This window comes from Prionailurus bengalensis, chromosome E4 (genome assembly GCF_016509475.1).
Source record: "Prionailurus bengalensis isolate Pbe53 chromosome E4, Fcat_Pben_1.1_paternal_pri, whole genome shotgun sequence".
NCBI lineage: Eukaryota > Metazoa > Chordata > Mammalia > Carnivora > Felidae > Prionailurus > Prionailurus bengalensis.
The window spans coordinates 10,423,588-10,435,776 of record NC_057360.1 but is presented as its reverse complement, the minus strand read 5'-3'; the positions used below and the strand labels follow the sequence as shown (position 1 = coordinate 10,435,776).

Below are 12,189 nucleotides of genomic sequence, written 5' to 3'. Positions count from 1 at the left end.
CAAGAGTGAAATGGGGTGAGGAGAGTATTTACTTGATAAGATTGTTGTAAAGCTCAATCAAAATAACGTTTTAACACAAGTTTCAGAAAATGGTAAGCTTATTAATTGAAGGTAGACCCCAAAAGTACTTTCTTAGACCAAAGTATACCTACAAAAAGGGTGGACCATGTTACCCCTGTTTGCACACCTTCTGGGGTAGTGACTATTGGAATTTCTAAGACTTCCACAGGTTAAAGCAGAAAACAAGCTGCTTGGGGTGGGGGCGCGGGGGACCCAGAGGCAGGGTGGAGCATTCTCAAGATAAATTCTTTAACCTAATCTTCTTGTGGTTTGGCATTCATTTCAAAGCAACATTGACTCATTTCTGCCTAGTAAACAGCTTGTCTCTCTTTAAAGTTGTTCAAACAATCGGGAAAGGTTGGCCTGACCTGGGAGCCCAGGTTCCTCTCCATGAAGCAAAACAGGAGCTTGTTTACATAATGAAACACAAATAGAAAACACTGATGTTAACACGGCTTCCTCCCTAAGGGGTCTGTTTAATTATATGAGGTATGATTCTAATTATATTAAGACCGGTTTCCACAACTGACATCAGAAAATGTTCTCGACAGACATAATTAAAGGAATCTCTTCCTCCGTTAAGACAACTGTGTTTTACAACTTTTTGGAGCACACAGTAAATTCAGTTAGAGGGCTGGGCTTTACTTGAGAATGATTCCTTGCTTTTTCAGTTCAACTTTCTTAAATTCAAGTTTTACATACGTGTCACTAAATGTTAAGTGTAGTTATGACATACGTAAGAACAGCTAGGAAATCAAAACATGATTTAAGCTGTTGGAAAATATGCCACCCACTTAAAAGATTTTGCCGGTGTCCTATTGGATTGAGAAACCCAAATCCAATGCCAACGTTGGGCCACAAGTTACCTTTGGGGTAAATGAGGTCTGAAGCGTGCACTTAACCGATCAAAAGAGACAGGTACGTAATTCTTCACACAAAAATCTGCCTCACAGAAATGCCTGGAGAGTAAGTACTGAATGCATTGTAACTGGTAAATTTCATAGTCCTGGTAAATCATAATCAATAACCAAATTGGGTGTTTGCTTATACTGGAGATCCGTGGCTTTATAATAACCACCTACAAACTATTGCCTAATTTCAACCACCCTCCACAAGGTCAGAGAAAGAGACGTGAAAACTACTCGGGGGTCATATCAGTCTCCCTGACCCTTGCCCCACTTGTCCTACCTGCCAACCGGAAAAAGCCAGTCCCTATAGGAGCAATAGGTCACTGGGACTGGTGGGGGAGGGGAGGGCAGGGCCAGCCAATCAGGAGCAGGGTCAGTGAGCGGGGAAACAATGACCTGATGAGGGTGTGGCCTGGAAAACGGCTTTTAGACAAAACTGTCATTTTGTGGGTCAGCTCTAAGGGGACACAGCCCTTCTGCTGGCTTCAGAATAATGTCGCCCAGACCCCTTTCCTGTTTAAAGCACCCCCGAAAGATCTAGTACCTGATCCAGGCCCTGGCTTCTCCTCAGCCTTGGAGGAAGAAGAGGTATGTGGCATGTCAGTAGAAAGAACGGTTGCAGAGGTAAAGGTGAAGGCTGCCCTCTGGGAAGACAGGTATTGGAGCTTAGAGGAAAGTGGGGAATCCTTGGGCTAGGAATCCCAGATAGGTATGTAGGTAGGTAGGTAGATAGATGATAGATAGATAGATAGATAGATAGATAGATAGATAGATAGATAGATAATCATGATGTATATATCTCTGTCAGGCTTTTAAGTAAGGTTAGAAACTTGAAGTCTTGGGCGCCTGGGTGGCTCAGTCGGTTAAGCGGCCGACTTCGGCTCAGGTCACGATCTCACGGTCCGTGAGTTCAAGCCCCGCATCGGGCTCTGGGCGGACAGCTCAGAGCCTGGAGCCTGTTTCCGATTCTGTGTCTCCCTCTCTCTGCCCCTCCCCTGTTCATGCTCTGTCTCTCACTGTCTCAAAAATAAATAAAACGTTAAAAAAAAATTGAAAAAAAAACAAAAGAAACTTGAAGTCTTAAATGTGGCCTCATCCTGTTTATCCTGGATGCAGGCTGTCTTTACCTCCTACAACCGCTCACCCGATAGCCTCCTCACATAGCAAGTGCCTACCGTGTAAGTGGGGGTGGTGGGAAGATGCTCTGGAAGAAACGGGGACGTGTAGACCAGGGTCTCTAAAACAGAGGAGTTTACAATGCACAGGAAGACATAAAGAGAGCAATAGGTAAGTAAGGATATTTAAATAGGAAATAAGGCACACTTAATACATTTATAGACTCTAAGTGCCCTAACAGCACAGAGGACAAGTTGCCTTGGCTAGAGTGGTCTGGCAAGCTTTCCTCACGATAGTATCCCTTGAAGTTCAGAGTATCTCTTCTTTGGACTCTTGTAAAACCTGGTTTTACAGAGTGGTGAAAAACTGGATGAAAGCTGAAATCTATAGAAGTTTCTAGAGGATGTATTTAGAGAAACCATCATGGATGTAACTGATCTTTAATTTCATTTTCATTTGTGGATACCGCTGAGTTTTGAGTAGAACGGAACTGCGCACTCCTTTCTTTCACGAAACTCTCTCTGGGTATGTCTTTGGGGGTCTCAACCGCCTGCTTGCTCTTTCAGTCTTGGGGGCGTGGGGGAGGGGGAGAGATGGGTGATGGGCATTGAGGAGGGCACTTGTCGGGATGAGCACTGGGTGTTGTATGTAAGCCAATTTGATAATAAATTATACTAAAAAACAAAAACAAGGGGCGCCTGGGTGGCGCAGTCGGTTAAGCGTCCGACTTCAGCCAGGTCACGATCTCGCGGTCCGTGAGTTCGAGCCCCGCGTCGGGCTCTGGGCTGATGGCTCAGAGCCTGGAGCCTGTTTCCGATTCTGTGTCTCCCTCTCTCTCTGCCCCTCCCCCGTTCATGCTCTGTCTCTCTCTGTCCCAAAAATAAATAAAAAACAAAAACAAAAAAAACAAAAAACATACACAAATGGGATGTAGCAGGTGTGATAGAAACAACATGGACATTTAAATCCCAGAGACCTGGGCTTTCCAGCAGTGTGGACCAAGGCAAATTAATCTCTCTGAACTTCAGTTTCTGTATCTATAAATGGGAGTGGGGCCTACCCCACAGTGCTGTTTTGAGGCAACCTATCAAAACGTTAAAATGTGGTATGCGTCACAGAGTAAATATTAATCTAAGCCTTCTAAATTAAAAATTGTCTGTTGTCTTCTTAGGAATGTTCCCAAGAAAAACTCTCAGGGATTCATGTGAGATGTCTTTGCCTCTTCAGCCCACGGACAAATCATTTTCTTATTCCGTTTTTCCTCATACGTTTGTCATTTTCGTGGCCAAATGAATCTAATTTCTTGCCTGGTAATCATAAACCTAAAAAAACCTGCCCAAGTCTTCAACTTACTTAAAACAATGGAATCTTAGCAATCATCTTTCCATTAAAGATAAGATTCACTACAGTCTGGAAGGCGAGGCAGCTGTGCCCCTCGCGAGGAAGTCCAGCACTTTCCAAGTTTGCTCAGTTGGGGACTTTACACTGTTTAAAAATTTTTTTTTCTGGGGCGCCTGGGTGGCGCAGTCGGTTAAGCGTCCGACTTCAGCCAGGTCACGATCTCGCGGTCCGTGAGTTCGAGCCCCGCATCAGGCTCTGGGCTGACGGCTCGGAGCCTGGAGCCTGTTTCCGATTCTGTGTCTCCCTCTCTCTCTGCCCCTCCCCCGTTCATGCTCTGTCTCTCTCTGTCCCAAAAATAAAATAAACGTTGAAAAAATAAATAAATAAATAATTTTTAAATGTTTTTATTTATTTATTTATTTTTATTGTTTTTATTTATTTTTGAGACAGAGACAGAGCATGAGTAGGGGAGGGGCAGAGAGAGAGGGAGACACAGAATCCGAAGCAGGCTCCAGGCTCTGAGCCGTCAGCACAGAGCCCGATACGGGGCTCGAGCCCACGAACCGTGAGATCATGACCTGAGCCGGTCGGACACTTAACCGACTGAGCCACCCGGGCACCCCATAAAAATGTTTTTTAAGAGATAACATGGAATTTGCAGTAAATCTAGTTTTCGTACCATGTGCCTATGCATTTTATTTTGTTAAAATTCTATGTATAGCACTTTGCCTTTATTCTTCTGAAATTTCGTTATTATTTTAGTCAATGAAGACATTTTAAGATCCTGATTCTGTCATTCAGTTCATTGGCTCTCTCTCCAATTACATCTTTAAAGATGTCCTCTAGCGTGCCCGTAGAGGCTCCCCTCTGAATGGACACTACAACACAAATCAGTGTCCTTTAGGTAGGACTGTTAACTGCATTACCAGAGAACTATGTGTTTATCACTCCTAAAATTTTGTGCCTTACCCATAAGGATGTGAGAAATTTGGCCATTAAAACCTTGTTAAAGTCAAGATCTACTTTATCTACAGCTTTCTCTTGACTTAAAAATTCAGTAACTTCAAAAAAGGAAAGAACTGGGGCGCCTGGGTGGCGCAGTCGGTTAAGCGTCCGACTTCAGCCAGGTCACGATCTCGTGGTCCGTGGGTTCGAGCCCCGCGTCGGGCTCTGGGCTGATGGCTCAGAGCCTGGAGCCTGCTTCCGATTCTGTGTCTCCCTCTCTCTCTGCCCCTCTCCCGTTCATGCTCTGTCTCTCTCTGTCCCAAAAATAAATAAAAAACGTTGAAAAAAAATTTTTAAAAAAAAGGAAAGAACTTTGCTCTTGGCTCTGAATCCATTTTGACTCCTTTTAAATCCCTCTTGCTTATCTACGTGCTCACGTATTAACAAATATTTGGATTATCACAAATATGCCAGCTCTCTCACACACGGTAGAATTGCACTTCACTTATTTGAAATCGTGGTCTCATAATTTTCTTTGGCCAAGGTCATGTGAGTGGAAGGAGAAATCTATTACTTCTGGGAGGACACTTTAAGAATGAATCTGTCCCTTTAATCCTTTCTTCCCACTGTCTTGGCATCCAGAATTCCCCAGCCCGGATCCCATAGTGAAGGCATCACTAGAGGAAAGCCTCAGATGACCTACAAAAGATACGTAGCACAAGCAAGAAATGAGCAGGAAACAGCCCTGATTTACTTGCGATTTTGGAGTGTTTGTTAACGAAGCATGACCTAGCTTATACTGACTGATACATTATATTTACCAGTCTATGTTTTCTGTAGCCTCATCTTTTTTTTTTAATTTTTTAATGTTTATTTATTTTTGAGAGAGAGAGCACAAGCAGAGAGGGGCAGAGAGAGAGAGAGAGAGAGAGAGAGAGAGGGAGCACAGCCTCTGAAGCAGATTCCAGACTGCAAGCTGTCAGCGCAGAGCCCAACATGGGGCTCAAACCCACAAACTGTGAGATCGTGACCTGAGCCGAAGTCAGATGTTCAATAGGCTGAGCTACCCATGGGCCCCTGTAGCCTCATCTTTTGAAATTCAGAAGAGAATGTGCCCACGTCCAGTTTTCCAGCTCCTCTCTTGTTCTTTAGATTACATCTGTCCAGTATTTCAGTATTTGTGTTTATAGGCTATCTGGGGCTGGCTCCTTGAATTTATTTAAAATGACTAGGTGCTTGGGGTGCCTGGGTGGCTCAGTTAGTTGGGCGTCCGACTTCAGCTAGAGTCATGATCTCACAGTTCGTGGGTTTGAGTTCCACATGGGGCTCTGAGCTAACCACTCAGAGCCTGGAGCCTACTTCGGATTCTGTGTCTGTCTGTCTCTCTCTCTCTACCCTTCCCCTGCTCATATTCTGTCTCTGTCTCTGTCTCTCAAAAATAAATATAAACATTAAAAAAAAAAATTTTAATGCCTGGGTGCTTTATCACTACCTTCTTAGCTTGGAGTTCAATTCTTTCTTAGCAATATTTGTTACACTTTTCAATTCTCTGTAGCGAAGAAGGCAGAAGCTTTGTCCTTCTTCCTCTTTTAAAGATTTCTTTGCTTTTAATAAAGCTTAAAACTCCCTCTAAGTTTTCTTAAGCATTTTTCCTAAGTCTCAGTTTATTCTGGGAATTCAGTCTTCTCCCACCCTCTTGTAAGTTCATATAACACTTATCAAATTCACTGTCTGAAGTTATTTGACTTAATGTGATCTACTAATTGTTCCTGGTACATGCTGTGGTTTTTATTGAATGTTTTTTTTTTAATTTTTTTTCAATGTTTATTTATTTTTGGGACAGAGAGAGACAGAGCATGAACGGGGGAGGGGCAGAGAGAGAGGGAGACACAGAATCGGAAACAGGCTCCAGGCTCTAAGCCATCAGCCCAGAGCCCGACGCGGGGCTCGAACCCACGGACCGCGAGATGGTGACCTGGCTGAAGTCGGACGCTTAACCGACTGCGCCACCCAGGCACCCCTTATTGAATGTTTTAATTTTTTAACCCTATTTACACATTTCTGTATCTCTCTTCACTTCTTCACAATTGAGTTTGACTTTTCCTTTTAAAGGTCATTCAATACCTAATATTTAGTGCTCAGTTTGAGAGGTTTTCCAGACACTTTAAAGTTTGCTAAAAATACTAATGTGAACTGTCTTGGGGCACCTGGGCGGCGCGGTCAGTTAAACATCCAGCTTCGGCTCAGGTCATGATCTCATGGTTTATGAGTTGGAGCCACATTGGGCTCTCTGCTGTCAATGCAGAGCCTGCTTCGGATCCTCTGTCCCCCTCTCCTTCTTCTCCTCCCCCCCGCTCACTCATGTGCAAACGTGCACATTCTCTCACACACTCTCTCTCAAAAAAATAAACTTAAAAAAAAAAAACAAAACTGTCTCACTTTTCCTTCTAATCCTCTCACATACCCCAATATGACCTATGTATGTCTGGTTGAAATTACTAATCAGTTCCTCCCTGATGGTCAGTAACAGTTCCTTTTTTTTTTCCCCTGTCTTTTTTTTTTTTTTTAAGCTCTTTTATTTTTCTGTATCACTTACTCCAGGAACTTGGATTGCTCTGAAAAAAGGTTGGGTGTGCTATTTCCCGTCAGCGGGGTAGAGCATGCTTTTTACAACATCCAGGCATGAACATTTAATTGGCCCCAACAGCTAAAGGAAGGCCTTGGGAAATTCGAGTTTTCTTAGAACTAACCGGGCAATGGATTGAAATTTCAACATTTCCTTTTACTTACAGTGTAAAACCTTGTGCGTGGGGCGCCTGGGTGGCGCAGTCGGTTAAGCGTCCGACTTCAGCCAGGTCACGATCTCGCGGTCCGGGAGTTTGAGCCCCACGTCGGGCTCTGGGCTGACGGCTCGGAGCCTGGAGCCTGTTTCCGATTCTGTGTCTCCCTCTCTCTCTGCCCCTCCCCTGTTCATGCTCTGTCTCTCTCTGTCCCAAAAATAAATAAACGTTGAAAAAAAAATTTTTTTTTTAAAAATAAAACCTTGTGCGTGTGTGTGCGCGCGCGCGCACACACACACACACACACACACACAGCCTTGAATTCCTTTCCTCTGTTTATTTAAGACTGTGCCTTAAATACACTTGGTCTCTTGCTTGTATGTAATACTTTGCCGCTCACCTTTGTATAAATATCCACCCCCAAAACCCACGTCTACACTTTTTAATCTTCAAAAAGGAGAGAGAAAAGATGAGAGAACCAAAGGGAGGGAGAGAGCAGGATGACCCATGGGGACAGAAGGACAAGGGGTGTAGACTGAGTGAAAAGTGCCGCTGGCCCCTCCGCAACACGACTCGCACACTGACCGGCTCATCCCTTCGTGAAAACGGATGGACTCATTCGGCTGCCCTCTTTCACCCCATCCTGTTTGCAGTGGTGCTCGTTCATGTAACAGCTGCTCGGGGTTGGCGGCCCAGTGTGTGAGGGGTACTCAGAATAGAAAAGTGGCCCTTTTCAAGGATGACTGCACACATCAGGCATTATCACTACTCAGTCCCTTAACTAAGTGTCGTTCACAGTTTAGTACAACGCAGGTGGAGAAAAAGGAATAGGAAAATGAGTAAATGAATATGTCAGATGTCCTCCATTCTCAGCTTTCCTTTCCAGAAGGTCTATCTGGGGGACTGTTTGCGGTGACCATAAACTCCTGAACACTTGCCTTGAACATGAGCACTCGAAGAGAAGAATCCCAGGAACGGGCCATCGTCAGAATAGCCGCGCATTTACCAGACCTCATTGTCTATGGAGACTTCTCTCCAGAGCGACCCTCTGTGGATTATTTTGATGGAGTCCTGATGTTTGTTGATATTTCAGGCAAGCACAAAGGGAATCTTTCATGTGGGTGGACGCACAGCTCGATTGCAGAGTGGGGTGGCCCATTTTGAGCTTTTGCACTATTACGGATATCGCTACGGAGAAAACAGGAGGGAGAGGGACAGCCTGTGTACCTGGCCCTCCTGTCTTCCCTTACCCAACACGTCCAGTCATGGGAAAACCTTTGAGATGCCCCAGTCCCATGCCTGGAACTGTAGACTCCAGTGTCCCGACAGCACTGACTCTAGTCCCCAAGCCCCATACATATCCCAGGCAAACGACCTCAGGAAATGGTCCTCCAGATGTTGTTTACATCTTAACGGTAAACTTGTCACCTCTTCAGAAGTGTTTACATGTTGTATGTTTTCAATACCATGGGATGGAAGTTCTAGACCAGCTAAGGGAATTACGGCCATCCCTGTGCAAGGTGAGAAATTTGGAGGCAAGAGGTAGCTGGCATCCTTCCCTGACCCCTAAGATAATAAGCATAGACAAGGGGGGCTGCTGACGATCACTGAGAAGAAACCTTGCCCGTTCTTAAGAGCTGGAGCCCAGTGCTCTCCAATGAGTTCCTCTTGTCTTGCCTCTGGTTCCTCCAGGGAGCCTAGGAAACTAGGTGGACATTTCTTACAGGTTTTACTGCAATGACTGAGAAGTTCAGCACAGCCATGTACATGGACCGAGGGGCTGAGCAGTTGGTGGAAATCCTCAACCACTACATAAGCGCAATTGTCGAGAGTAAGTGTCCCCACGGGTTTCTGACTTACGTATGTTTAGTTCATTGTTTCCCTGTGGTTTTTTGGTGATAGCCTGACAGAACACTTACCTTTATTTTCCTCATGAAATGTGTATGGAACCAGTCTTTTTTTGGAAACTAACATCGTGCAAGTGAAGGCACGTGATCAAACCTCACTAACACAGACTGAGGGACAGAATGTTTTGGACCAGTTAAAACACTGAAATAGAGATTACCTTTAAAGAACTTTAGTTATATTCAATGACTCAAAAAAAGCGAGCATCGACATAACCCCACCGTAGTCATTAAGAGAATGTTGTATGAATAGGTGAGTGATTTATAACTCGCTTATTAGTGCTTTGTCTTCTAATGATGGAGTCGGAAGCACTTACAACTGACTTTTCAACCTCTGCCGGCCATCTTGTGTGTATTCTTCATTTGAGCTATTCATGAAGCAAAAAGTCTTACTCCATTAAGGTAAACTCAGGGTCTAGTCTTACTGGGCTCTACGTTCTCCAGCATTATCTTAATGCCACCCAACTAGACCAAAGTTCACGTTCCTTAAGAGCTGAAACTGTATCTACTTCCTGTTTGCATCCCACTCAGCACAACGGTGCTCAACAAATTTGTGACACACACACAGAGGAGAAAACAATGCCCACGTCTCTTGTAAAGCCTACGTAAACAAAATGCAAGTTGGTAATAACACCCAAGCTGACCGTAGTTGTGCTTTTCCGGTTTCCTGATTCTCACTGCAATGCGGAGTCCTGTCATTCCTCCACTTGCCCATGCCACTCGAGCGTTCCATTGATCAGGAGAAAGCACTCCATTATCATGGGCATAGCTCACTGTCTTCAGACCTCACCAGAAACCCCACCTGCCTTCCTGTCTCTTCCCGTTCACAGAAACAGACCACATACTAGTCTCGTCCCGTGTGCATTCTACAGTTGAGGAAACACCTCAGTGGGTATAAGTGACTTGTTTCAGGCATCTTTAGCGTGAGTTTATACTCTGAACTAATGTTCTCTTGAGCTAATTTCTATTCCACGGATGAAGAATGAATTCTTACTAGCTTTAAGGAATTGGAGTTTGATTTACCTTGTTTTCTTCTTTTCTCAGAAGTGTTGATTTTTGGAGGAGACATCTTAAAATTTGCAGGTAGGGGGGCTCATGGAGATGGGAGGGGTAAGGAAGGAATGCTGAGGTGCGCCTTGAGGAATGTTTGAAGAGTGTCTCCCCAGATTTCAGACACAACAGTCTGAATCCCCAGACACAACTGATCCCCAGGGCAGGGCGGGGCAGGAGCCCTCCGTGTATCTGTCTCTTCAAGGTGATGCACTACTCGCCCTGTGGAAGGTGGAGCGAAGACAACTGAAAAACATTATCACGGTGGTCATTAAATGTAGCCTGGAGATCCACGGATTGTTCGAGACTCAGGAGTCCGAAGAAGGCCTGGATGTCCGAGTCAAGATAGGTAAGCTTTGAGAAAGGGGAGACGCTAAAGCAATCTGGACATGGGTCCTGACCCCCGAGGAAACTCTCTCCCCAAGAGAAGACATAGAATGGGGTGGAACACAGTGGCTCAGCCCGCCTATCATGTCTTGAACTTGGGAATTAAGCTAACCAGAATGAGTTTTGGCTACCTCACTTACCCCTTAGAACTTGGGCTAATCTTAAGATCTACCTCAGAGGCTCTTACGAAAAGTAAATTGAAATAGTTAGTGTGGTACCTGGCACAGCATAACCACTCCATGAAATACTCTTCATTATTACCATTACTGCTATTGTTTTCAGGTCTTACCGCTGTCAGTGATAGTCATTTAAAAGAACTGTGTATCACTTATTTTATTTTATTTTTTATTTTCTTAAATTTACATCCAAATTAGTGAACTACGTATCATTTGTAGTTGATACGTTCATACGTACATTTTGTGTACCTGTCACATTTTGCAACATTCTGTCTTTTGTGGCTCTGGTACCAAAACCTTTAACTCTCAACTTAAAAACAGAGGGCACATTGTTGGGATGGGACACCTGACTGTCAAAATACCTACTCCTTTTCTCCAACCTTTTCCCCTCTGGCTCTTGCCTGAGATTCAACCTTGAGGGTTTCTTTTTAAAAAAAAAAATTTAGCAGGGGGGTGCCTGGGTGGCTCAGTCGGTTGAGCATCCGGCTTCGGCTCAGGTCACGATCTCACAGTTCGTGGGTTCGAGCCCCGTGTCGGGCTCCGTGCTGACAGCCCAGAACCTGGAACCTGCTTCAGATTCTGTGTTCCCTCTCTCTCTCCTTCTGCCCCTTCCTTACTTGTACTCTGTCTCTCTCTCAAAAATAAATAAACATTAATTTTTTTAATGTTTATTTATCTTTGAAGTAAAATTTTTTTAACGTTTATTTATTTTTGAAGGAGAGAGAGACAGAATATGAGGGGGAGGGGCGCAGAGAGAGAGGGAGACACAGAATCTGAAGCAGGCTCCAGGCTCTGAGCTGTCAGCACGGAGCCCGACGCGGGGCTCAAACCCACGAACTGTGAGATCGTGACCTGAGCCGAAGTTGGATGCTTACCCAGCTGGCCCGCCCAGGCACCCCTGGTTTCTTTTTCAATGAAAGCCTCAATCTCTGATAAAATGCAAATCCTCTCCAAAAGGAATTACTAAAGTTGTTCTCTGCTGTTCTTAAGTACAAATACATTGAAGAAAAGAAAATAACTTTGGGGACTGATCGGGCCTTCTAGAGAGTTAAGTGTCAAGGAAAGGCGAAAAGTAGTAGCTGACTTTCTAGCCGTGGGACAAGAGAGGAGCTTTGGAAGGTCTGGGCCCACAGAGGCGTTCTCGGATTCCTGCGTCAAGTTTCAGAACCTCCGTTTTGCTCGGAGGTCGATTCTGACTGTTCCAAGAACCAGCGCTGCTGGGGAATAACCCGGAAATTCTTGTGCGGGCCTTCTTGCCAGGACTGGCTGCTGGCCACATCACCATGCTGGTCTTTGGAGATGAGACACGAAACTTCTTTCTGGTGATCGGTCAGGCGGTGGACGACGTGCGCCTTGCCCAGAACATGGCACAGATGAACGATGTCATTCTGTCACCAAACTGCTGGCAGCTCTGTGACCGGAGCATGATCGAAATTGAGAGGATTCCAGATCAGAGAGCAGTTAAGGTAGGTGCGATTCTGCTGCTTGCAGAAAGTTCCATCCGTCTGTGCCAGGGCTGTCC

The 12,189-nt window shown here is 44.9% G+C and overlaps 1 protein-coding gene across 1 annotated transcript in view; it reads left to right on the top strand.

Moving 5' to 3' along the window:
• The first annotated feature begins 1,358 nt into the window (after window positions 1-1,358).
• The window catches only part of ADCY10 (adenylate cyclase 10), a 74,140-nt gene continuing 63,309 nt past the window's right edge, over window positions 1,359-12,189 (top strand). The window contains exons 1-6 of the mRNA XM_043567652.1: window positions 1,359-1,556; window positions 8,037-8,243; window positions 8,877-8,981; window positions 10,099-10,137; window positions 10,310-10,453; window positions 11,928-12,133. Coding sequence (XP_043423587.1) covers window positions 8,096-8,243; window positions 8,877-8,981; window positions 10,099-10,137; window positions 10,310-10,453; window positions 11,928-12,133 — 642 coding nt within the window. The 5' untranslated portion in view covers window positions 1,359-1,556; window positions 8,037-8,095. The remainder of the gene's footprint in view (window positions 1,557-8,036; window positions 8,244-8,876; window positions 8,982-10,098; window positions 10,138-10,309; window positions 10,454-11,927; window positions 12,134-12,189) is intronic.